Here is a 26,946-nt window from a genome sequence, read left to right as displayed (position 1 = left end):
TGGAGATTGACTGCAGATGGGTACAGGGAAAGTCTTTGGGGCAACAGAAGTGTCCCAAACTGAATTGTGAAGTTTGCACACACAGCTCCTTTATTCACTAAAATTCATCTAACTAGGGGTACTTGGGTGGCTCAGTTGGTTAAATGTCTGCCTTCTGCTCAGGTCATGATCTCCAGGTCCTGGGATCGAGCACCAAATCTGGCTCCCTGCTCAGCGGGGAGCATGCTTCTCTCTGTCCCTCTGCCTCCTCTCCCATGCTCATGCATGCTCGCTTGCTCTCTCTCTCTCTCTCAAATAAATAAATCTTAAAAAAAAAATTCATCTAACTCAACAATTAAAACCAGGTGGATTTTATAGTAGTTCCATTATACTTAAATAAAAATTTTAAAACCATACGGGTATTTAGTAAAAGGGAAAAGGGAAAGAATGAAATAATGTTTTGGTAAAAGTGGGAATAATTTTTGAAGAATTTACTAATTCAGAAAAATGGAGTCTTTCCTTAGAATTTTTTACAAGATGACTGCAGAATGCTTACGACATGTAATTACTAAAAATGTGTTTTAAAATTATTAGTTCACGTTACGGCCTTAATAAAATATACTGTAAAGTAATTGAATATTAAAAAAAAATTAGGACTCTTGCAGTTCCGTAAAGGTGATCTGGATTACTATAAACGGGACAACCTCATTTTTTAAAATAGAATTTATTTTTTAGAGCACTTATTGGTTCACAGCAAAATTGAGTGCAAGGTAAAGAGGTTTCCCATATACCCCCTTCCCCCACATGTGCACAGCCTTCCCCACCTACTACCTCACACCAAGCGTCTTTTTAAAAAAGCAGTTCTGAGAACTAGTTCATCATATAGTTCACCCTTTTAAATTTTATGATTCTGTGGTTTTTAGTATCTTCAGAGTGGTGCAACCATCACCACTATTTGTTTATTTTTTAAAGATTTTATTTAGAGAGAGCACACGTAAGTAGGGGAGGGGGGTATGGGGGGCACAGGGAGAAGGAGAGAGGGAATCTCAAGCAGACCTCCTGTTCAGCACGGAGCCTGAAGCAGGGCTCAGTCCCACCACCCTGAGCCAAAATCTAAGATGCGGACCCTTAACTGACTGAGCCACCCAGGCACCCTTCTCTGGGAGGTTTTATTTGTTTTGTTTTGTTTTGTTTTTTTTAAAGATTTTATTTATTTGAGAGAGAGAGAATGAGAGAGAGAGCACATGAGAGCGGGGAGGGCCGGTGGGGGGAGGAAGACTCCCTGCTGAGCAGGGAGCCCAATGCGGGGCTCGATCCCAGGACTCCAGGATCATGACCTGAGCTGAAGGCAGTCCCTTAACCACTGAGCCACCCAGGCGCCCTTATTTGTTTTGTTTTTATCTTAAAGTGAAATTCCAATTTTTAGCCTTTTTTTTTTAAGATTTTATTTATTTGGGAGAGAGAGAACGAGTGAACATGAGCTGGGGGCCGGTGCAGAAAGGAAGGGAGAAGCAGACTCCCTGCTGAACAGGGAGCCCGATGTGGGGCTCAATCCCAGGACCCTGAGATCATGACCTGAGCCGAAGGCAGATGCTTAACCAACTGAGCCACCCAGGTGCCCCTTAGCTTATTTTCTTATAATTTGCTTGTCTCACTCACAAATGAAATACAGAAGGAAAAATGCAACTGACTGATTGTTGAGGTAGTAGCTGACTCTGTACTCAGAAGCTGACGAAGCTAATTTCCGTGCCGGGTTTGTGGAATCAGACGCAGTATTAGAGAGGCTAGTGTGACGCTGTAGGCAGGTACTTGGGTTTGGTTTGAGTCCTGGTCCTGCTTTATTGTTGCTGCAGATTCCTCACTTCTGAAAGGGGGCTCTATCTCCTGACTCACAGGGTTGTTGTGATAATGAAATGAGATAACGTCTTTAGAGCACGTAGTATAATGGGATGTTTTCATTGGCAAGATGAGGAAAGTCTACTCCTTTTGCATGATTACTCCTTTATTTGTGAATTGAAAAGAAGATTCATTCAACAGTATTTTAAAACACCTGCTGATACATGTCAGGTAGTGTTGTAGGACCTGGAAATAGTGATGAGTATGACAGACTCGTTGCACTCATGACTCTTACTATCTAGAGAAAATAGAAATGTATATAAAAGCCCTGGGTAATGGTGTAACTGTTCATGTGAGATTGTGAGACAGTATAAAAGATTAAAGGAAGGAGGTTTTGAGCTTGTACGACAGGAAGTCATCTCCTTTTCGACCTGAGTAAGGTAAGTGAGCAATAATTGTGAAGAAACTAGCAGGTGCTTTTCAGGAACCGGTTGACTCTGTACAAAAAGACTGATTACAGTTTTAAAAAATACTTATGTAGCTGAATCAAGATTAAATTGTCTTAAATAGATGAAGAAAGTGTATTTAGAGACTTCTGTCAGATTTCTTTTTTTTTTTTTTTTTTTTAAGATTTTATTTATTTATTCATGAGAGACAGAGAGAGAGAGAGGCAAAGGGAGAAGCAGGCTCCCAAGGAGCAGGGAGCCTGATGCGGGACTCGATCCCAGGACTCTGGGATCATGACCTGAGCTGAAGGCAGACGCTTAACCATCTGAGCCACCCAGGTGCCCGAGACTTCTGTCAGATTTCTATCCAAAACCAGATTGATACTGATTTTATAAGCAGTTAGGGTTAGGGTGAACAGTTAGCTAAGAGTACTTCTAGAGAAAACTGACATACACTCAGCAAAGAGAATAATAGGATTAAAAAAATTAGTAGACTTTGTTTTTCAGAGCAGTTTTAAGTTCACATCAAAATTTGGGGTGGAAATTATGGAGTTCCCACATACCATCCCCTCTTCCACATACACAGCCTCCCTCAGCATTAATATCACGCATGAGTGTGGTAGAATAAGATTATAGTCTTTTACCTGTGTACTTTTTCTGATCTATTCCATCAAAGCATTAACCTTTTTTTCTTCTGACTCTTAAAATTTTTCTTGTGTTTGGATTTAGAGTCTGTAAATGAGTATGTTTATATATGAGCAATATTTTATCTTTACTGTTGTCTGAGGGAAATGTCTTTCACTTAATTCTATAGTCCCCAGACTACCCTTGCTTTCCCTGTTCCCTCCATCCCACACTGAGATGCTACTGTGTACAAAGGTAGTTTACCTTTTTATATTAATGTTAAATCAGGGATAGTCTTCAGTGTTTCTGTTTCTTCAACATAATTTTATTTTATTTCTTTTTTAAAGATTTTACTTATTTTTTGACAGAGAGACAGCAAGAGAGGGAACGCAAGCAGGGGGAGTGGGAGAGGGTGAAGCAGGCTTCCCGCTGAACCAGGAGCCCGATGTGGGGCTCGATCCCAGACCCCTGGTTTCATGACCTGAGCCGAAGGCAGACGCTTGATGACTGAGCCACCCGGCGCCCCTCTTCAACATAATTTTAAGAGCATGGCTTTACTTTCACAGAAAAACCGAAGATTGCAAATAATGTTAAATGACAAGTGTCAGCATTTTGGCTGAGTATAACTGCCTTTTAAGTTCAGGGTCCTTGACTCTTATTAGGACTTTGAATTTTATTTTCTTTCTTGAACCATCACAACAGTGATGGGATTAAAGTTAAAACCAGTGCATCTACTATTTAAGCAAATTTAAGTGGCTTTTTTTTTTTAAGATTTTATTTATTTTCTAACAATGAGAGAGACAGTGAGAGAGGGAACACAAGCAGGGAGAGTGGGAGAGGGAGAAGCGGGCTTCCCGCTGAGCAGGGAGCCCGAAGCGGGACTCGATCCCAGGACCCTGAGACCACGACCTGAGCCGAAGGCAGACGCCCAACGACTGAGCCACCCAGGCGCCCGTAAGTGGCTTTTGCTGTTTAAGCAGCTGTGATTAGAAAAGCAGATTGGTGGGGGTGCCTGGGTGGCTCATTCGGTTAAGCATGTGACTTCGGCTCAGGTCATGGTCTCAGGGTCCTGGGATCGAGCCCCACATCGGGCTCCCTGCTCAGCGGGGAGTCTGCTTCTCCCTCTCTCTGCTCCTGCTTTGTCTCTCTCTCTAAGAAATAAATAAAATCTTAAAAAGAAAAGTAGATTGGATTTACAGAAGAGATGAGACCTATTGGATTTTATTCTACTCTTTTCTTCCCCTTTACCTCTGTTGATGTATTTTTATCTTTGTAGATTGGGGAATTCGATAAGGAATTCAATAAGCAGGAAGTGTGCCACTTTTTTAAAGTAAGGTTTAGGGGCGCCTGGGTGGCTCAGTCGGTTAAGCATCTGCCTTTGGCTCAGGTCATGATTCCAGGGTCCTGGGATGGAGCCCCACCTGGGCTCCCTGCTCAGCGGGGAGTCTGCTTCTCCCTCTCCCTCTGCCTGCCACTCTCCCTGCTTGTTCTCTCTCTCTCTCTTTCTGTGTCAAATAAATAAAAAAAATCTTTAAAAAATAAAGTAAGGTTTACATTCTGAACTGAAATTGCTAGCCTCATGAGAGCTTTCACTTCATCATGGGTACTCTCCAACACCAAAATTAACTGCTGTAAGTATTTGTTACTGTCATTAAAGTCTCATTAACTTTTGTCTACCTTTTAATTGACTCAAATCTTTGATATTTTCAGAGTTCACTGTTGAATAAAGGTATGGCTTTTTAATGTTGTGTAGTTCCATATTTTAACATAAGATGGCAGCATTGAAATACACGTGTAGTGGCAACAAGTGATTTTTTTTTTTTTTAAATAGCTCTTTTGGTCAATTATGTAGCCCACCGGAATGGTGGGGGGATTTGTCTTTTCACGTACTTAGAGATGTGTGCAGATTCTAAGTCCTCAGCTGCTTGTCGTTTTGCTCCCTTTCTGAAGTCAGGGTTCCGTGGAGCCTAAGCAGGCGTAGCAGGAAACTCTGTTAGTGCTGCTTGTTGAAAGAAACTGGCAAACTAAAGGTTAAAAATAGAACTAGGCTGGCTGGGCTCTGAGTTCAGTTTCCAGTTTCCAGCTGGCTTCTGGGAAGACTGTGTGACTCTCGGTGGACTGCAGGCCTGTGATGTCTGGACCTCCATTTTAGTGTTCACTCCTCAGTGAACAAGCCTGCGGTCCAGATGGGGGTCGGTATGCATTAAAGAAATCTCTGACATCCTCCCTTTTTCTCCTGTAGTCCCTATTTTCGTCAGTGCTGCCATCATCCTCCCAAGGTGTCCGAGCCACAGACTGCATTATGCTTGACTCTGCCTCCCTCACCTTCTACATCTACTCACCTGGTTGTGTTCTCGTTTTGTTGTTTTGTTTTCTTCCAGTTTAAATCTGCTCCTCCCACGTTTCTTTACCCTCACTGCTACAACTTCAATTCAGGCTAGTATCTTTCTCCTAGATTTTAGCCCATGCTCTCTAAGTGCTTCCCTGATTTCGGTGTTACTCAGACTCTCCTCCAGTTTCTTATGCAGGCAGTAGAGGGTAAACATTGAAATTACTGTCTCAAGGAACCCATGTTCTAGTTTGGAGGATATTTATGTAATAGCACGTTTAAAACACTTTTTTTTTTTTTTTTTTTTTTTTAAGTGCTAAAGGAGAATTAATTTGATCTGTGGAATTTGGTTAAAGGCTTTATGGGAGAAGGAGTCTTTAAGGTTGATCGCCGAAGACTTCTTTCCCCAACCTCAACATATCCACTCTTAATACTTGGCTTAATTTCCTAAAAACAGTTTTATTGACGTATCATTGATGTAAAGTGAATGGCACACATTGAAATTATACAGTTTGACGAGTGTTTGCGTGTGTATGTATGCGTGAAGCCATCACCACAACCAAGATAACGAAATACCCGTCACGTGCAAACACTTCTTTGTGGTTCTTCCCACCCTCCATATGCAGACCTGATCTGCTTTCTCTCACTATGGATGATTTTTTCTGGACTTTTATATAACGGAACCATATACTTGCGTACATTTTTTGGTTTGGCTTCTTTCAATCAACATAATGGTTAGGAGATTCATCCGTGTTGTTGTGGGTATCAGTGGTTCACTCCTTGGTAAAGCTGAATAGTACTCCGCCGTATGGGTACGCCTCGGTTTGTCAATCCGTTCTCCTTCCGATCCATATGTAGGCTGTTTCCAGTTTGAGGCTGCTGTGAATTTTGGTTGTCTTGGTATGGGTATTGCTTCTCTTGGGTAAGACCTAGAGATAGATTAGCTCACTCATATGTAGGGGACTATTTATGTTCTGAAGACACTGCCAGGCTCTTCCATCCGTGTTTGAGAGTTCAGCTGTTCTACGTGCTGGCCGAAGCTTGATCCGGGAGGGCTTTTTAATTTTAGCAATTCTAGTGGGTGTGTAGTAGCTCCTCATTGTAGTTCTAGTTTGCATTTCCCTAAACACTGTTGATGTTGGCCGTCTTTCCACGTACTCATTTACCATCCCTGTGTTTACTTTGGTGAAGGGTCTGTTCACATCTTTTGCCATTTTGTAATTGGGTTGTTTATCATCTATTATTGGAAGAGTTCTTTGTATATCTTCTAGGTACAAGTCCTTTCTCAGATTTATGCCTTACAGATAGATTATCCTAGTCTGTGGTTTGCCTTTTTGTTTTTATAATACTGTCTTTTTTGGGCTGAATTTGCCCCACTATCGAAGCAGTTCCTCCTGAGCATCTGTTTGGTACCCTGTAGATTTTGAGGTTTTCCTAGTCTGGCTTATGGAAACAGACTTTTCCTGGCCCTGTGTTAGCTTTGGGAAGTGTTTTCACCTATTCTTTTCCAGTGTTTTCCCTGAATTTGGAGAGTTTTCTCGCAAGCATGTGCTGATCGGTACCAGCCGAAAGCTTGAGGGGAGTCCTTGCGCATCTCTCTTCTCTGGAACTCTGCCCTGTGAACTCCAGCCAGTGTGGCGTCCCTAAATTCTCAGTCCTGTATCACCTGCTCAGGAAGATTGTTGTGCTCCGTCTGGGCTTCCCTTCCCTGTGCTGCTTCCTGGAAACTCGGCGGTGAGCTGCGAGAGGCCTTAGGGTTTACCTTCCCTCACTTGGACTCTGCCTAGTGCTGAGTGTCTCAGAGCTACTACCTCATTTATTATTTCTGGTTTTATAGGAATTGAAGGCAGGAAGGTAAACCCAGTCCCTGTGGCTGGAGGAAGTTATTTCTATTGTATTTTTGCTGGAGCAGAAACTATGCAAAAGTCATTTTAGTTCTACATTTGTGCTAAGCTGTCAAACTGATGCTTCTTCAAATGCCTCATTGGAGCTGATGTTTCAATCAGATGTATAAGAAGACTTACAAAATATGTATTTTTCCCTGGTAATTTTCTTCCCAGAGCATCTCCTGTCTCTGGCACTTCGTGTTTATTTGTGTGCTTACGTAAGTATGGGAATTGTCTGAGTTGTCTAAAGCTCGATTTGATATTACTGGATCATGTTTAAAAACACTTTGCGTGATACTAGTTGAGTGTGAAACATGAATTAAGAGCTTAGAAAGATCTAAGCTGAGGACATTTAGAGGAAAAACATACAATTATTAGTTGTTTTTCTGGTTGAGCTTTTTGAATGACTCTAAGTACCTTCTTGAGGTATTTTACCTAAATCGAACACATACATAGTCCTCGATCCTCATTTAACAACATAATTTTGGACTTCAAATTAAATTTCATTTTTTATTGAAGATTTAATAAAATCTCCTTACTGACTTACGTAAGTAAAAGGGGGCTGTTTGAAGACCTACATTTTTATCCTGCTAGGTAGCATTCATACGCACTTGTCTTTTTCTTATTTTTAAAATGAGAGGGCTTGGCCACATCTCAACCCTCAAACATTAGGATCCCAACTGTGTCTTTGTATATATACATTAGTACAGATTACTCATTTGTTTTCTTATATTTGTATTAATAGTTTACATTTTCCAAGGTTTTTTTTTTTCTGTTTTAAAGCTAAAATGTGCCTATCTTTTACAGTGGTTTTGTCACGTTTTGGAAAATTTGACATTCCAAGTTTAATGCCTTTTTATCAGAAGAAGAGAGCGGAGTTAAAGGTGTCCTGTTTCCTGTCTTTGTATCCCTTGTTCTTTGGGAGACCATTCTGCTAAGAGTTCTAAAGAAAGAATAGTCATTACAAGTTGGGGATGTAAGTTAATTTGAGAAAATGTGACTAATAGAAATCTGTGTTAGTTGATGGATCAGAATACAGTCAGAATACAGAAAGCACAGAAACAGAAAGATGCAAGAAAAATAGGTAAGTTCAAAGCAAATTATAAAACATCTGAATTATTAATTTGAAGTTAAGTATGCAAATATTAAATGTTAATCTGTTGAGATATTTTAAATATAGGACTCACTAGGGAAAAACCATCAGACTTCCCTGGGGTACCTGTGATTGTTGCAGGAGATACAGACAAGTGTGGGACAGAAGTTTAGTGGACTGTTCTCAGGAGGTCAGACTGAAACCGTACCGAGCACAGGGATTCTGGGGATGTTAGAGAGTCTGAAATCCCACAGCTGGATTCGTATTTTTATGGGCTTGTGCATTTCTCTGGGAGGAAGTCCCATTCCTTTTGGCAGATTCTCAGTGGTTTTATGTCCCCCAAAGTTAAAAGCTACAGGTGCAGTAGGTATTGAACGTGCCTCACTACTGATTGCCTTGGCAGGTCCTCCTCTAAAAAACGTTTACATCTTTTCACCAAAAGATTGCATTCATTTGTTAAAAACTTGGTCCTTTCTTTCATGGCATTTTGAACCTCCCAACTTTGTTTATGGAATGGTTACGACGGAGAAAGCTACACGGTATCATAGAGTGAACGTAGCAATCTTTATGCTTTCAGCAATCTTCTGAAAAAAATTATGTGCAGTGGTCTTAGGAATTGAGTAAACTGAGAAGTGATTTTTTCCCCCCACATTCTTTCCCCCTTTATCCTCCCATACATGATATTCTCTCTTATTCCGGCCCTCCACACCAACACACACACTCACTCCCTTACTCCCTCATTCAGACACACACGTTCCTACCCATTTTCTGTTGCCAGTATTTTGGGCTTAATCATGGAGCAGCTTTGCTTTGAAGAAGCTTGGGAATGAAACCCAGAAAAGTTCTTATGCACCCTTAGGACTTAGGTGTATTCAAGGAGAAGCTGGGGATTTGATTCTTTCAAATACCTGTGGGGCCTATACTAACGAGTAAATCAATTCCTAGCAGATGGCCTAGAACACTTGTAAGATTTATTATCTGTTATAAGACAGCAAAGAGCAGTGTGTTCTTGAAATGAAACCAACTTCACATTAATTACTGATTTACTGTATAGAACCTGGCACATAGCTTTAATGGCTTCTGATGAAAGTTGGACCTTAAATAAATACTCTTATGTGTTTGCTTTGATGTCTTTAGAGTTACAGAAACAAACAAAAACCCCTTATTGTGTGTGTGTACACACCAGCTCCACAACTTTTAACCTCCACTAATTGAGGATATCCAAGTCCCCACTTTCAGTGTGCAGATATAATTTAGGATAGAAATATAATATGTTGGGGCATCTGGGTGGCTCAGTTGTTAAGTGTCTGCCTTCGGCTCAGGTCATGATCCCAGGGTCCTGGGATCGAGCCCCGCGTCGGGCTCCCTGCTCAGCGGGGAGTCTGCTTCTCACTCTCCCACTCCCCCTGCTTGTGTTCCCTCTCTTGCTGTCTCTCTCTGTCAAATAAATAAATGAAATCTTTAAAAAAAAATACCATATGGGGGTGCCTGGGTGGCTCAGTCAGTTAAGCGTCCGCTTTCGGCTCAGGTCATGATTCCAGAGTCCTGGGATCGAGCCCCGCATCGGGCTCCCTGCTCCGCGGGAAGTCCGCTTCTCCCTCTCCCACTCCCCTGCTTGTGTTCCCTCTCTCGATCTGTCTCTCTCTGTCAAATAAATAAATATAATCTTAAAAAAAAATACTGTATGTTTTTCTATTTAACATTAATGCTACTTTGTCAAAGAAAATTGAAATGTAAGTAAGTCTTAAAAGGGGGCAAACAAGGTGTAAGCTTGAGCAGCTGCATAAGGGGGATTATATTGACTCTTTGGAGGGAGAGTATACTCTTTTTGGTCACATATTTTCCCATGGCAGTAGTTTGTTTCTTTGTTTTTTTAATTAGTGAACTTTATTCTTTAGAGCAGTGTTAGGTTCATAGCAAAACTGAGCAGAAAGTACGGAGTTCCCCTAAATTCCCTCTGCTGCCCCAGCACAACCTCCCTTCCTGTTGACACCCCACACCACAGTGGTACCTTCATTGTAACTGATGACCCTCCACTGACACATAATCATCACCAGTCTGTGGTTTACACTGGGGTTCACTCTTGGTGTGACACGTTCTCTGGGTTTGGACAAATGTATACTATCTTCATAGTTTTGCCTTTTCCAGAATGCCATGTTGTTAGAATCATACAATATGTAGCCTTTTCAGATTAGCTGATTAGCTTCTTTTACTTAGTACTACGCATTTACGTTTCCTCCACATCTTTTGATGGCCTGATAGTGAGTTTCTTTTTTAGCACAGAGTAATATTTTATTGTCTGGATGTACCACAGTTTATTTACCCATTTACCTACTAAAGGGCATCTTGGTTGCTTCCAGGTTTTGACAATTATGAATAAAGCTAGTGTTAACATCCCTGTTCAGGTTTTTGTGTGGATGTAAGTTTTTAATTCATTTGCATAAATACCAAGGAGCACAGTTGCTGGATTGTATGGTAAGAATATGTTTAATTTTTTTTAATTTTATTTTATTATGTTATGTTAATCACCATACATTACATCATTAGTTTTTGATGTAGTGTTCCATGATTCATTGTTTGCATATAACACCCAGTGCTCCATGCAATACGTCCCCTCCTTAATACCCATCCCCCCACCCCCTCCCCTCTAGAACCCTCAGTTTGTTTCTCAGAGTCCATCGTCTCTCATGGTTCGTCTCCCCCTCCGATTTCCCCCCCTTCATTTTTCCCTTCCTACTTTCTTTCTTTTTTTTTTTTTTGTAAGAAACCTGCAAACTGACTGTATCCACAGTGGCTGGATCATTTTGCTTTCCCACCAGCAATGAATGAGAGTTTCTGTTGTCAGCAGTGTTCTGGATTTTCACTCCTCTGATAGGTGTGTAGTGGTATCTCATTGTTTTAATTTGCAATACATAATGATTTATGATGGCTTTTCATATGCTTACTTGCCATCTGTGTATCTTTTTTCGTGAGGTGTCTGTTCAGGACTTTTACTCATTTTTTAATTTAGGGTTGGTTGGTTTCTTATTTTTGAGTCTTAGGAGTTTTTGTATATTTTAGGTAACAGTCCTTCATTAGATATGTCTTTTCCAAATATTTTCTCACAGTCTGTGACTTGTCTTTTTATTTTCTTGACATTGTCTTTAGTAGAACAGAAGTTTTTAATTGTAAATGTCCTTTTTTTTTAAGATTTTATTTATTTGAGAGAGAGAGAGAGAAAGCTAGAGAGCACAAGTGGGGGAGAAGGAGAGGCAGGCTCCCCGCAGATGTGGGGCTTGATCCCAGGACCCTGGGATCATGACCTGAGCCGAAGGCAGAGGCCCAACTGACTGAGCCACCCAGGTGCCCCAGAAGTTTTTAATTTTAACGAACTCCAGCTTATTAATTATATCTTTAATTGGTCATGCCCTTTGTGTTGCATCTAAAAAGTCCTTGCCATACCAGGGGTCATCTAGGTTTTATCCTATGTTATCTTTTAGGAGTTTTACATTTAGGTCTGTGATCCTTTTGAGTTAATTTTTGTGAAGGGTATAAGGTCTGTGTCTAGATGCATTTTTTTTTTCATGTAGATGTCCAGTGCTGCAGCTCCATTTGTTGAAAAGTTGTCTTTGCTCTATTGTATTGCTTTTGCTTTGTCAAAGATCAGTTGACTATATATATGGGGTTCTGTTTCTGGCCTCTCTGTTCTGTTCTGTTGGTCTGTTTGTCTATACTTTCGCCGGACCACACTATCTTGATTACTGTAACTTTACAGTAAGTCTTGAAAAGTTGTAGTGTCAATCCTACAACTTTGTTCTTCTCCTTCAATATTGTGTTCGCTTATCTGGGTGTCTTGCTTCTCCATATAAACTTCAGAATCAGTTTGTTGATATCTACAGAATCACTTGTTGGGATTTTTATTTGGATTGTATCGACTCCATAGATGAAGTTGGGAAGAACTGACCTTTTGACAGTATTGAGTCCTATCCATGAACATGGAATCGCTTTCCATTAATTCAGTTCTTTGATTTCTTTCTTAAGAGTTATGTAGTTTTCTCATATAGATCTTGTACATATTTTATACCTAAGTATTTCATTTTGGGGGTACTAATATAAAAGATAATGTGTTTTTAATTTCAAATTTCCACTTGTTTATTGTTGGTATATAGAAAAGCAATTGACTTTTATATATTAATCTTGTATTCTGCAAACTTGCTGTATGTACTTAATAGTTCCAGGAGTTTTTTTGTTGATTATTTGGATTTTCTACATAGACAATCATGTCATCTGCAAAGCCAAAGTTTTATTTCCTCCTTTCCAACATACCTTTTGTTTGGGCGGGGGACGGGAGGTCTCATTGTGTTAGCTAGGACTTCCAGTATGATGTTGAAAACCAGTGGTTAGAGGAGACATCCTTGACTTGTACCTGATCTTAGCAGGAAGGCTTTGCATTTTCCTCCAGTGGAGGAAGTTCGTCTATTCCTAATTTGCTGAGAATTTTTATCATGAATGCATGTTGGATTTTGTCAAATGCTTTTTCTGAATCTATTGATAATGTGATTTTTCTTTATTAGCCTCTTGATGTGATTGTTTACATTAATTGGCCTTTGAATGTTGAGCCAGCCTTGACACCTGAGATAAATCCTACTTGGTTTTGGTGTATAATCCTTTATATACATTATTGGATTCAATTTATTAACATTTTGCTTAGGATTTTTGTGTTCATCTATCTTAGTGTATATTGGTTGTGTAGGTATAGTTTTTTAGTAGCATCTTTGCTTGGCTTTGGTATTAGGGTAATACTGGTCTCATAAAATTAGTTAGGAGTATTCCCTTTGTGTCTCTTTTCTGGAAGAGTTTGTAGAAAATTGGTAGGGATTTCCTTAAAGGTTTGATAGAGTTCACTGGTGAGTCCTTCAGGGCCAGTACTCTTTTGGAAGGTTATGAATTACTGATTCAATTTCTTAATAGGTACAGGCTTACTTAGATCATCTATTCTTGTGTTAGTTTTGGCAGATTGTGTCTTTCAAGGAATTGGTCCATTGCATTTAGGTTATCAAACTTGTGGGCATAGGGTTGTTTATAATATTCCTTTATTTTTTAAGGTTCATAAGATCTGTGGTGATCTCTTTTCTTTTTTGATATGAGTAATTTGTGCCTTCCTCCTTTTTCTCAACCTGGCTAGAGGCTTATTGATTTTATTGATCTTTTCAAAGAACTAGTTTTTTGATATTATTGATTTTTGTCTATTGCTTCTTTGTTTTAAATTTCATGGATTTCTGCTTTTATTTTTAATTTTATTTTCTTCTGCTTACTTTGGATTTGATTTGCTTTTCTTTCTACATTCCTAAAATGGAAGCTTAGATAGTTGATTTTAGATCTTTCTTCTTTTTTTTTTTAAAGATTTTATTTATTTATTTGAGAGAGAGAATGAGAGACAGCACGAGAGGGAAGAGGGTCAGAGGGAGAAGCAGACCCCCCGCTGAGCAGGGACCCCAATGTGGGACTCGATCCTGGGACTCCAGGATCATGACCTGAGCCGAAGGCAGTCGCTTAACCAACTGAGCCACCCCGGCGCCCCATCTTTCTTCTTTTCTAATATATATTAGATGCTATAAAACTCCCTATAAGCACTGCTTTCACTGCATCCCATAAATTTTTGATAAGTTGTGTTTTCATTTTCATTTAGCTCAAAATATATATATATTTTAAAGATTTTATTTTTTTATTTGACAGAGAGAGAATGAGAGAGAGAGCACATGAGAGTGGGGAGGGTCAGAGGGAGAAGCAGACTCCCTGCCGAGCAGGGAGCCCGATGCGGGACTCGATCCAGGGACTCCAGGATCATGACCTGAGCCAAAGGCAGTCGCTTAACCAACTGAGCCACCCAGGCACCCAGCTCAAAATATTTTTAAATTTCTTTTGGGATTTCTTCTTTGACCTGTGTGTTATTTAGAAGTGTGTTGTGTAATATCCAAGTATTTGAGGATCTTGCAGTTACCTTTCTGTTAGTGATTTCTAGTTTCATCAACTAAGCAGATGTCGCATGATTTCTATTCTTTTAAATTTTTTAGGATGGGATTTATGTCACAGAATGTGGTCTCTTGGTGAATGTTCCATATGAGCTTGAGAAGAACATGTAATCTGCTATTGTTGGATGAAGTAGTCTATAGATGTCAATTGTATCCAGTTGATTGATGATCTTGTTGAGTTTAACTATCGTTACCGATTTTTGGCCTGCTGGATCTGACCATTTCAGAAAGAATTATTAAAGTCTCCAGCTACAATAGAGAGTTTATCTGTTTATTCTTGGAATTCTATCAGTTTTTGCCTCATGCATTTTGTGCTCTGTGAGGCATATATGTACACATTAAGGAGTATTATTTATTCTTGGGGTATTGACCCCTTTATCAATATGTAATGCCCCTCTCTCTATCCCTAATAACTTTCCTTGCTCTGCAGTTGGCTCTGTCTGAAATTTATACAGCTACTCCTGCTTTCTTTTGATTAGTGTTGATTAGCATGTTCCATCTTTCTCCATTACTTTACTTTTAATCGGTATGTGTCTTTACATTGAAAGTGGGTTTCTTATAGGCAACATATAATAGGGGCCTTATTTTTGATCCACTCTGAGAATCTCTGTCTTTTAATTTTGATATATTTTGTCTATTGACTTTGACAGTGATTATGGATATAGTTGCGTTAATATCTACCATGTTTGTTACTATTATCTATTTGTTGCCCTTGTTCTTTGTTCCTGTTTTTGTCTTCCACACTTGAAAAACAGTTGCCTTTGTGGTTTCAGTTGAGCATTTTATATCATTCAATTTCCTCTCATTTCTTCGCATATCAGCTGTATTTCTTTTCTTTTCTTTTCTTTTCTTTTTTTTTTGGTGGTTGCCCTAGAATTTGCAATATGCCTTTACAACTAACTTAAGTCTATTTTCAAATAAGCAAGTACCTTATAATAACAAAATATTTCTAATTCTTCCTTCCTGTCCCTGTATCATTGCTGTCATTCATTTTACTTACACAGAAACATACATAGTGTGTGTGTGCATGCACGTGTCCATGCATACATAATCAAGTGCCTTATTGCTATTATTTTGAACAAAATGTTATCTGTTAGGTCAGTTAAGAGTAAAAAATGTAAATGTTTTTGTTTTACCTTCACTTACTCATCTCCAGTGTTCTTTCTTTATGTAGCTTTGAGTTTCTGACTTATAACATTTTCCTTCTCTCTGAAGAACTTCTTTTAACATTTCTTGTGAGGCATGTCCACTGGCAACAAATTCCCTCAATTTCTGTTTGTCACTTCTGAAGGATAATTTTGCATGGCATAAAATTCTAGGTTGGTGGGTTTTTTCTCTCAACACATAAATATTTTACTTCACCGCCTTGCTTGCATGGCTTCTTTCAAGATTTTTTTCTTTGTCTTTGATTTTATGAATTTTGAATATGGTATGCCTAGGTATGGGGGGGTTGTTTGTTTTGTTTTGTTTTGGAATTTATTTGCTTGGTGTTTGAGATTCCTGGATCTGTGTTTTAGGATCTAACATTAATTTGGGGAAGTTCTCATTCATTATTGCTTTAAAGATTGCTTCGTTTTCCGTCTCTCCCTTCTTCTGGTATTCCCATTACACATGCTAATCAAACCTTTTTTAATTGTCCCACAGTTCTGGGCGCCTGGGTGGCTCAGTTGGTTAAGCAACTGCCTTCGGCTCAGGTCATGATCCTGGAGTCCCGGGATCGAGTCCCGCATCGGGCTCCCTGCTCAGCAGGGAGTCTGCTTCTCCCTCTCCCGCTCCCCGCTCTTGTGCTCTCTCTCTCTCAAATAAATAAATAAAATCTTTAAAAAAAAAAAAAAAAAATTGTCCCACAGTTCTTAGATATTCTGTCCCACAGTTCTTGGATATTGTCTTCTATTTTTTTCAGTCTTTATTCTCTGTGCTTTTCAGTTTAGGAAGTTTCTGTTGTTATATGCTCAAGCTCAGAGATTCTTTCTTGAGCTGTGTCCAGGTTACAAACACATTCCTCACTTCTGTACCATGTTTTTAATATCTAGTGCTTTTATTATTCTTTCTTAGAATTTCCACCTCTCTGTTTAACTTAGCCATCTATTTTTGCATGTTATTGAGCTTTTCTTTTAAAGCCCTTACGTATTAATCATATAGTTTTACAAAATTCCTGGCCTGGTAATTCCACCATATCTGCCATATCTGATTCTGGCTCTGATACTTTTTCAGTCTCCTTAAGCAGTGGGGTTTTTTTGCCTTTTAGTATGCCTTGTCAATTTTTGTTTAAAGTGGACATGATGTACTGCGTAAAAAGAACTGTGGTAAACAGCCATTAGTAATGTAGTGATGGGGTGTGTGTGGGGAGGGCGCATTCGGAGTCTTGTGATAAGGCTCGTGAACTGCATCTGTGCTTCCCAGTAGTCTTTCCCCCCTCCTCCGGTGGCACAGGATGGTCGGAGGTGGCTAGAGCTGGGTACTTCCCTTCCCTGAGGCAGGTTAGGCTCTGCAAAAACAGTTTCTCCTGAGGGCAGGCCTTGTTAAGAGAAGCAGAAAGTTCTGGCATCTTGCAGATGGTTCCTGGAGGTAAACTCACTGAGTGTGGATGCTCCCTGCGGTCCCTCGGAGTTTTTAACTCCGACCTGTCCACACTGAGCCTGTAGCAATTTGTCAGTTACAGTTTAGGTTTTCCTACCCCACCCTGGTTTCCCTGGAAGTTTCTGTTCTTGTACATGGTGATGCTCTGTGCCCACCTGTCTGTCTCTCCTGTCCGGGGAGCAACACTTGGCCTTGTGAACTTCTCTGATGGATCTAAGAAGACTTGTTGATTTTTCAGTTTGTTCAGTTCTTTGTTACTGTGAAGTGGCAGTTTCTAAGCTCCTTACTGACTAGAAACGGTAAAGTTCTAGTTAGTTTTTATACACACACACACACACGTATATCCAGATTTTGATATTTTGGTAGAGTTTCAAACAGTAAAGTAAAAATCACTTTACGTATTGCTTAGTTATTGTTTATGAGAAAAGCATTCTGACATTCGTAGCTCTTAGTGGATCCCTGACTTGAACTATAAAGTATAAAAAGGCTGAAAAATTATTGGTTAAGTGCTTTTGAATTTTATACTTCGTAATTATGAGTTAGATTTTTTACTGCTACTTTCTTGGGGGGCCTTGAAGAAGACTGCTTTATTATATTTAGTTTTAACACCGGAACCATTAAGGATTACTAAATTGAGTTTGGCTAGGAAAAATAAAGTAGTGAAGAAAAAGTTATGATTTATATTGTGAGCTATAATTTAATTAGTGCAAAAAATACTCAGCGTTCTTTTAGATCTCTTAACTTAAGAGTGTGCTAAATTCTTTTTACCCTTAACCCAACCTAGACATCTAGTGAGCACTGAATTTTCTTTTTGAAATGCAAAAATCAAGAAGAAAGATTTTTTAAATTGTATGGAACATGAAAGTGCTTAGAGTTTTTTTTTTTTTTTTTTTGGCAACTTTAGGGTTTCAACTTTATGTTCATGTTGGTAGCATATTTTATAAAATATATTCTTTTTTTTTTTTTTTTTAATTTATTTTTATTTGACAGAGAGAGAGAGAGAGCGAGAGAGGGAACACAGGCCGGGGGAGTGGGAGAGGGAGAAGCAGGCTTCCCGCGGAGCAGGGAGCCCGATGCGGGCCTCGATCCCAGGACCCCGGGATCATGACCTGAGCCGAAGGCAGACGCTTAACGACTGAACCACCCAGGCGCCCAAAATATAAAGTATTCTTATCTATTTTATAAGCTTTTTCTTTACGAGATAAAATTTCTCTAAGCCAGATTTTTAATAGTCTGCTTTCTGGACATTTCCAAAAAGCCATAAACCAAACCAATCAAGTGTCTTCTTACTGTATGCCCAATAAAGATTTGTGCACACACATTTATGATTGATTTATATATAGTCCACGAAGGGATCCTTTTTTTCAAGTGTGAATGAAGCAAAGTAGTGAATGGGTGTTTTTGTAGTGACTTTAATTGGTAGTTCAGAGATAGCTTAGGTAAGTAAGTTTAACCTCAGTGTTTTCATCTGTGAACAGGGGATGGTAACATCCAAGTCCTAGGATAAAGCGACCGTAACACTTCCCTGGAGCCACAGTGGGCCGCGTTTGCACTGTAAGACTTCCTGGGAATGCATTTGTCACCCTGCTCAGACCCCTCTTCCTCCGCAGAGCGTGGCAAGTTCCTCCCGGGACAGGAGGGCTTGCTCTCCTGCTCACCGTCCATGGGTGCCCCTAACACTTACACAAGTGCTAGTCTGCAAGACCCAGGAATAGCTTTTATTTGTTTTTTTGTTTGTTTTTTTCTTTCACCTTACCACCCTTCCAAAAACAAAACAAACCAGCATGGTACCTGGCACTTGGCAGGGAATGATTCGACCTTTGACATCTAAACAAGATAACCAAATGGATCTTTGGTCCTCTTTGTTCTGTTTTGGAGAGTTGGGTGCATCTGTTTTGTGTGAGGCCCTGCTGTGTGAACACGGGCAGTACCAAGCAGCTGCTTCCTCTGAAGTTGTAAGAGCACCTGCTGTGTGTGCAGCACAGAGGGGAAGCGTAGACAGAAATGATCACCAGGGAGACTGTGCTCATTTCTCCTTTGTACTGGGTGTTAGCTCATAAACCTAAAATATTTTTGTCTGATTATTGCAGAAAATCCAACCTACAAATACTTGTAAGTTCATTATTTTCTACAGGCACTTTTGGATTTCTAAGCAAATTAGTGTTTTTAGTTTTTAAAACTGTTTTGGGGAAGGTAACATTAGTTTTCACCCCATAATCCGTAGTTATCCTTGTCTTAAGCTATTATTATTATACTGGGGAATTTAACCAGACCTTTAAGAATATAATTTTTTGTGTTGCCAGCTTCTGTAATAAAGATTGATCTGTATAGGAAGATAGTAGTCCTAGCATTTATTTGAAGATTAGACTTTTTCTTACTATTTGCCTAGAATTCTAAAATTAAAAATTATTTATTGAAGTATAATTAACATGCAGTGTTATATTAGTTTCAGGTGTACAACATATTAATTCAACAATTTTATACATTACTCAGTGCTCACCATGATAAGTGTAATCACCATCTGTCACCAAACAACATTATTACTATCTTATTGACTATATTCCTAATGCGGTATTTTTTATCTCCATGGCTTATTTATTTTGTAACTGGAAGTTTGTACCTCCTGATCCACTTTATCTGTCACATCTATAATCCCCAGCCACCTCCCCTCTGGCAACTAACTACCAGTTTGTCTCTGTATTCAGGAGTCTGTTTTTATCTTTTTTTTTCTGTTTGTTCATTTGTTTCTTAAATTTCACATATGAGTGAAATCATACAGTATCTGTCTGATTTATTTCACTTAACATAATACACTCTAGGTCCATCCCTGTTGCCACAGATGGCCAGATCTCGTCCTTCTTTATGGCTGAATGATATACCATTATATGTATACATCACATGTACATAACACATCTTTATCCATTCATCTGTTGATGGACACTTGGGCTGCTTCCATATCTTGTCTATTGTAAATAATCCTGTGATAAACGTAAAATAAATTTTTTTAAAATTTAGATATATCAAATGGCAGAAGACATTTATTTTTGCTGATATAGCTCTCTATGTGAATTAATATATAAACTTATTTGATTTCCCATAAAACTACTATTAAGTATTTTTAAAGCATAGTTTTCCTCAACTTTCTTCTCAAAAATAGCTGATTTTAACAATAAAGCAAGTCAAAAGGGAAAATAAAATTTATTGCTTTTTATATATAAACCTAAAGAACCTTCAGGTTTAAAACTTAAATTTGGGTCACAACCTAATTAAATTTTCTTCAGTAGCTCGGATGTAATTACTAGAACTTCTCTCATGATTTGTACATAGCCTTGTTGGTTTCTTCCCTTTCCCCCAATGTACATTTTTCTTATATGTGTGTTTGTTGTCTTGTATCTTTCTTTTGTCTTTTCTCTCTGTTTGATTGACTGTTAGTCTAAGTATGTCTGGCTGTCTACACCACTGTCTGTCCTGCACTGTTGACACAGTACCACCAGCCCCATGTGGTTTATTCAGCACTTGAAAAGGGGGCTGGTCTGAATGGAGATGTGCTGTAAGTGTGGAGTACACACTACATTTTGAAGACTCGAGAGAAAAAAAGAATGTAAAGTCGTTCATTAATCATTTTGATGTAACTTGTTGAAACTAGACTATTTCGTATTGTATATTGTCTTACATCCTGTTCCCAGTTTGTTGGAGTTCCTCTGTCAGTTGGGTCTTTCTGTGAGACCACGGGGGTGTTGCTGCTGCCCTTCCTGACCTCTTGCCCATCCTGATGGATCCCGTAGACCGCAGTAATGGAGCATTAGGCTGAGGGTTGTGCCTGGCTTTGGGCTTGCTTCCTCTGGTGGGAGGACTTGAAATGTAAACCAGTACAGTTGACCCTCAAACAACACAAGTTTTAACTGTGGGTTCGTTTACATGTGCATTTTTTTTTTAATAAATTCACAGTACTGTGTATGTATTTCCTCTTTCTTATGATTTTTTTAAATAACATTTTCTTTTCTCTTTATTGTAAGAATTCAGTATATAATACATAAAACATACAAAATATGTGTCCATCAACTGTTTATGTTATCAGTAAGGCTTCCAGTCAACAGCAGGCTATCAGTAGTTAAGTTTTGGGGGAGTCAGAATGTTCTACACGGGGGGCGCCTAGCTGGCCTAGTCTGTGGACGGTGCGATCAGGGTCATGAGTTCGAGCCCCACATTGGGCATGGAGCCTACTTTTTATACACAGATTTTTGCCTGCACAGAGGGTTGGCGTCCCTAACCCCCTCATTGTTCAAGGGTCAACTGTATTTTTACATTACGTACTTTCTTTAATTTGTTACTACTATTAAATTCCATTATATTTACACTATGACAGTGGTGTTCTTAGCTTTGACTTGCATATACTCAAATGCATAAAGGCAAGGCAAGTAACAAATGAATCCACTCTTGGTTAGACAGGGTGCTGTATGTCCTCTCTGGAGTAACCCTTATTCCTGTTCAGCTGGTTATTGCCTTATGGGAGTATATGTTGTCAGATCTTTCAGGGTCTCAGGAGGAGCAAAAAATCTGGATTTTTAAGAATCTGAAATCACCCTGTCTTTGTATACTGACAAATACTGCAAAATTTAAAAATAGTTACGCAGGTCAAACCAAATATAATTGTGTTCTGAATGATACTGCTTTGTAACTTTGGGCCTAAGGGGATGCTTCTAGGAAATAAATAGAGGTTTTATTTATTTATTTATTTATTTTTAAAGATTTTATTTATTTATTTGACAGAGAGAGACACAGCGAGATAGGGAACACAAGCAGGGGGAGTGGGAGAGGGAGAAGCAGGCTTCCCGCCGAGCAGGGAGCCCTATGTGGGGCTCGATCCCAGGACCCTGGGGTCACGACCTGAGCTGGAGGCAGACGCTTAACGACTGAGCCACCCGGGCGCCCAAAATACAGATTTTAGATACTTTAAAGGACCTAATTAGGATATATCAGTTAAGAAGAGGGGTTTACAGTCACCTGTTGATGAATGGCTTTAAAATTTCCCTTTTAGAGAATATTAATCTCAGAATAGTGGATGATTGTATAATAGTATGTTACAGCTTCTGTGTATTTTTTGAGTATGTATTTCTAGTACTCTATATTTTTATTTTTTATAGGGATGTTTTTCTGCTCCCTATTCTTCGGTTTACTTTTCTGTTGCTCATTTTAATGTGAATTTGGTTTCCCTGAATATTTAGAAGAAGCCTCATGTCAGATTGTTTTCTAACCTCATGGACCTCTCTTTCTGGTGTTACGTGTGTGTGCTGTTCAAAGGTCTGCTGGGTTCCTTTCTGACATTTTCTGACTCTGGTCCCCTCCCCTTACTTTTATGCCAACCTGCTTTTCCCTTGGTCTTTACTGTCCCCGTCCAGCTCAGTGTTGAGCCCGCTCCCAGCAGTTTCTCGTGTCTGTGGCCTCTGTCCTGGAATGGGGCCTTGGAGTGGCTGTTGCGAGAGTTCACAGGGGCTAGATTTCTGCAGCCACAGGAGAGGCCTGTGCTAGTCCTCTCTTGCACTCACCAAATGAATATTAGATCTCTCAGCATGCTGTGTGGCTTCCCTCTGCGTTCTTCCACATGGACACCGATACTAATATTCAGGTCTTGAGGCTCTTGGTGATTCACTGAGAAAACTTTTCCGTACAGTTTTTTGTAAATGTTTCCCTTGGGCTTTGGACCTGCTCTCTAGTTCCATCTGTCTTTTGTGGGGACTCTGCTGCAGATTCTGCTGTCCTCCCAGAAAACCCAGCACTAACTTGGTTAGTCTCATGTGTGGGGTGGCAGCAAGAAGTCAGACGGTTACTTGTATTTGAATAGATTTATAAATTATGTTTAAGAACAAAGTCATATTCTTCCTATTGAAGTTGGGGAAAGACTAAGCAGTCATTTGCTGCTGCTTATTTTAAAAAAGCCTTTACCAAAAAAAAAAAAAAAAAAGACATAGAAAACTTGCAATTAAAGAAAGGTGACCTGGCTTGTAGTGTTGAAAGCTGTTGTACTTCCGGCATTGTGTAAACTCTGCTCTCAACCACAAACACAGTAAAATCAGCTAGAATAGGTTGCATCCCTCCCGTTTTGTGGCTCTCTTCCAAATTCAGTGCCCAAGTCAGGTCTCGTAAAACATTGAAGGATTATATGAATTACCTTGGTTCTAACTAGGTTCTAACCAGGAAATTTACTGGTCTTAACCAGGAAATTTACTGAATATTGCTTGTCCTTATTTCCTAGATACAGATAAAATAGCATTTGAAGTTCATTCAGAAGACCTCCTTGGAATAATTGATATTGCCTGTTTGCTCAGTTTCATTCATGGAAAAGCAATACAATTTTGAAATACATATCTGCTTCAAGTTCCTTAACCTCCTAGTAAAAACTCTCTTCTCTCTGTGAACTTAAAGAATAGCAAGTGTGCAGTGTTTTAGGTGAATTTGCAATACCACAGTGATCCTGAATTTGGGACTTAACTTTGAGTATAAACAGTTCAGTTCTTTGCCACAGAGAATTTTAGCCATATTGTTGAGTTGCATATATAAAGATTAAAAAAGATGAGAACATTGTACACTGCTTCTCACTACCGTAGATACTATCTTCCGTGACATGGATCTATATACATATTTTTTCTCCATTTGTTTTTTAAGGTCTCAGCCAATTTCCTCTCCAGTCATCCTTCAGTTTGGTCACGCAGAGACCCTTCTTCCACTGCTCTCTCTCATGGGCTACTTCAAAGATAAGGAGCCCCTAACAGCTTACAATTACAAGGAACAATTGCATCGCAAATTCCGAAGTGGCCACATTGTGCCCTATGCCTCGAACCTAATATTCGTGCTTTACCACTGTAAGAATGCTAAGACTCCCAAGGAGGAATTCCGAGTGCAGATGCTGTTGAATGAGAAGGTGTTACCATTGGCTCACTCACAAGAAACTGCCTCCTTGTACGAGGATCTAAAGGACCACTACAAGGACATCCTTCAGAACTGTCATACCAGTGAAGAGTGCCAATTACCAAAGGTGAACAACACGTCTGATGAGCTATGAGTAACTGGAGAACGTTTTTCATTCATCGGGGAGTGATTCATAGGGAGTGATTACATGCTTGGAATAGGTGGCAATCCACGGTTACAGAAAGCTTTCACAATACTTGAGTATTTCTGTCTTTTCACAGAAAAATGTTGAATTTCTTTTTGAATCCGGACATGGATGTGTAGGACACTATTCTTCACTGGAGCAGCTCTCTTAGGAGAAAAAATTCTACTTAAAGAAATAGCTGGTACTGCAAACATTTACAGAAATTAAGATCCTATTTATTTAAGAAGTCTCACACTGAGATAGAATATGATTTCAAAATGATACTTGAAAGTGCTGGAGTCACAACGTGTGTCATTTGGATGGTCATTAACTTGACGGGACTAAGCGTAGGAACTTCCAGTTGTGATGCCTTTCTCCGTCTTTCCCTCAGATGGCAGTTCTGGTATCGTCGGTCTTCATCAGAAATAGTGTGGGGCCCGGGACTGTTGCTTTGGAAGAAAGCTGACCTCTCTCTAGTTAAGAATTTGAAACAATATTAAGAAACAGAGTGCGATTTTCAAAGGACACCTTCACTGAAGGAAGGCAAAAAGTATAATAAAATAGATATTTTTGTTAATAGTATTTATAAAGTATTTGAACACTTTTTCAATAATTCCTTTTAACCTCCTAGTAGGTCTTGCAAGGCCTTTCCTAAATTATTATCCTACCTGTTTTACATTTATAACAATGCAAGGACAAAGAGGACCATTAGCAACAAGGAAGACGGATAGAATCAGAGTTTCTTAAATCCATTGCTTCGTAATTTTTTTCATTCTATCACTTTGCTTCTATTTTTATATTTTGCTATTATGTGAAATGTATCTTTTGGTTATTGCTTTTCCATTCTTCTTTTTTTTTTCCCCCTCAGTAAAGACTTTATCCTGATAGCTTAGTTTCACAGATCTGAACCCATTTCAAAGAGATACTTCTGAGTTTTGTCAAATGCCGTGAAAGTGTTTGCTATAATAATAAACAGAATTCTTGTGACTTTACTCTCAGGTCTTTTCTGCTGTGTTGATACACAATCAGTAATTGATGGTGAAAGGTTGGAACTTCGAGCAGCTTTGACAAAATCAGGCACTACAAGGCAATTTTCTTCTATTAGAAATTTCCTCAAGTAAATTTCCACTTCTTTAAGAAAAATGGAAATACATTTTATTAAAAATCTAAATAAGAAATCTCACAACTACATATTGAAATTATAAAAGATGCATATATCATCTGTTGATCATTGATCTCATCTGTTGATCATTGATCTTCAAATTAATTGCATCCATAAAATAGGTCATTAGCTGGGACATACTGCTGATGCACCAATACACTGCTGATTGTTCCTGCAATGGGCTGTTGTTATCTTACTTTTTCTTTTTCTTTTTAATTTGTAAATGGCCGGAGAAGAAGAGAATAATATAACAAGCATTCATGTGCATCATTCTGTTTTATCAGAATAACATTGTAACATGTGACTTAGATTCAAGTAAGAACAGTTGAGGTCTTTTTTGTGTTCTGTGCCTCAAGGTAACCACTGACATAAAATTCAGTATTCACCATTCCATTGCATGCTTGACTCTGGAAACTTACAGTATTGTGGGGATTTTTAAATTTTCTGTAAAATAACCATTCTTGAATATCTTATTATTCTTGAATGAGTGATTTATTTTAACTGCTGTGTTTTCTTTTCAGGACTTTTCTTGATCCAGATTATTTGTCACAAATTAATATTGTCAGTTCGTCAATACTTGTTGAGTACTTTTTATGAACAAACATTAGACTCAGTCTATAGGTGTATAAAATTGAATGAACCTTGTTCTTTCAAGGGGATTATCTCAGAAGACCTTAAAACAAATTTACTTGGTGTCTGACACATTGACTGAATAATTTTTGATTCACAAACTTCTCCTAGACTATGAAAGTTTTATAGGAAGTATTTAATTTTATTGTTAAAATAGGACCATATAATCATCTTGATAGTATTTCAGGATGGAGGGCAAGTGTGGTCCATTTTTGCTAATACTACAGAGATTGTGTTATTATTCTGGTGCTGTTATTCCCATTTAGGATATGCCTGAAACTGAAGAATTTCATGATAAAAACTAGAGGTCTTCTCTAGGATGGGATATATAAAAAGTTGAACATCAAAAAATCATCTTTGGCTAACAAGAGGTCATTCAGACTAGGTGACCAAATCACTCAGTTAAGCCAAACTTAAATGACTATTGGTTCTGACATTTTCATCACTTAATAAACAGCCTATCGACATTAGCCATTTCTCTGTCTAATCTACAATTTGATGTGTGCAGTGCATTGTACTCACTTTTTTATAGTCATGTTCTCATTTTGAAGTTTCTGCTCTCCAATACATAATCATTCACTTGATACTAATTTTGTATATAGTCTTGATCATAATTTTAACACTGAAAGCAAAACTCCACTTATAAAGAAAAAAGAGCTGTTTTTTTTTTCCAGGCATAATCAACTTTTATATCTTTATTAGATTGCTTTCCTTTTGTAAACCACAGGACTGATGCATGCCCTTAAATACTTGGGAGTCACGTACAACCAAACCAGAACATATTTCTCTAAGATGGGTATTTCATGTGGTGTTTATTAGTGATCCTTGGAATTCGGACTGTCTTATGCCAAATGGAAGATGAAAATAAATATTCCCATTACCATACAATTTGCCTGTATTTAGCTGTCCTGAACTTACTTCCCAGCATTACTGTGTTTCCTCCTGGTAATTCTTTGTCTCTCACTCCCTTAGCATTTCCTTCCACTCACCTCAAAGCCGAGTCCACTCTTAAGCACCTTCACATCAATCTGTTAAGCTGTTTTTATTGTGTGTCTGTGTGTGTGTGTAGTTGGTATTTTTGAGGAAATTCCACACGCACACCCCCCCCCCCATCCATGTCATGTTCTTCTGGTTAAAAGACTTGTAGTTTGAGCTTCCTATCTGGCAACCTGGGAAGAGGTTAACCTTTAGAGCTTTAACAGTTTGGGCCGCCTGGCTGGCTCAGTCCATGGAACATGTGACTCCTGATCTCGGGATCGTGAGTTCTAGTCCCATGTTGG

General features: G+C 38.9%; 1 protein-coding gene across 1 annotated transcript in view; it reads left to right on the top strand.

Moving 5' to 3' along the window:
- MINPP1 (multiple inositol-polyphosphate phosphatase 1) overlaps nucleotides 1–26,661 on the top strand; it is a 51,122-nt gene extending 24,461 nt beyond the window's left edge. The window contains exon 5 of the mRNA XM_032430249.1: nucleotides 23,448–26,661. Within this exon, the coding sequence (XP_032286140.1) occupies nucleotides 23,448–23,844 (397 nt within the window). The 3' untranslated portion in view covers nucleotides 23,845–26,661. The remainder of the gene's footprint in view (nucleotides 1–23,447) is intronic.
- The last annotated feature ends 285 nt before the right edge of the window (nucleotides 26,662–26,946 follow it).

The sequence above is a fragment of the Phoca vitulina genome, unplaced genomic scaffold, assembly GCF_004348235.1.
Source record: "Phoca vitulina isolate PV1807 unplaced genomic scaffold, GSC_HSeal_1.0 scaffold43, whole genome shotgun sequence".
NCBI classification, from domain to species: domain Eukaryota; kingdom Metazoa; phylum Chordata; class Mammalia; order Carnivora; family Phocidae; genus Phoca; species Phoca vitulina.
The sequence above is the reverse complement of the archived record's forward strand: the minus strand, read 5'-3'. Positions and strand labels throughout refer to the sequence as shown.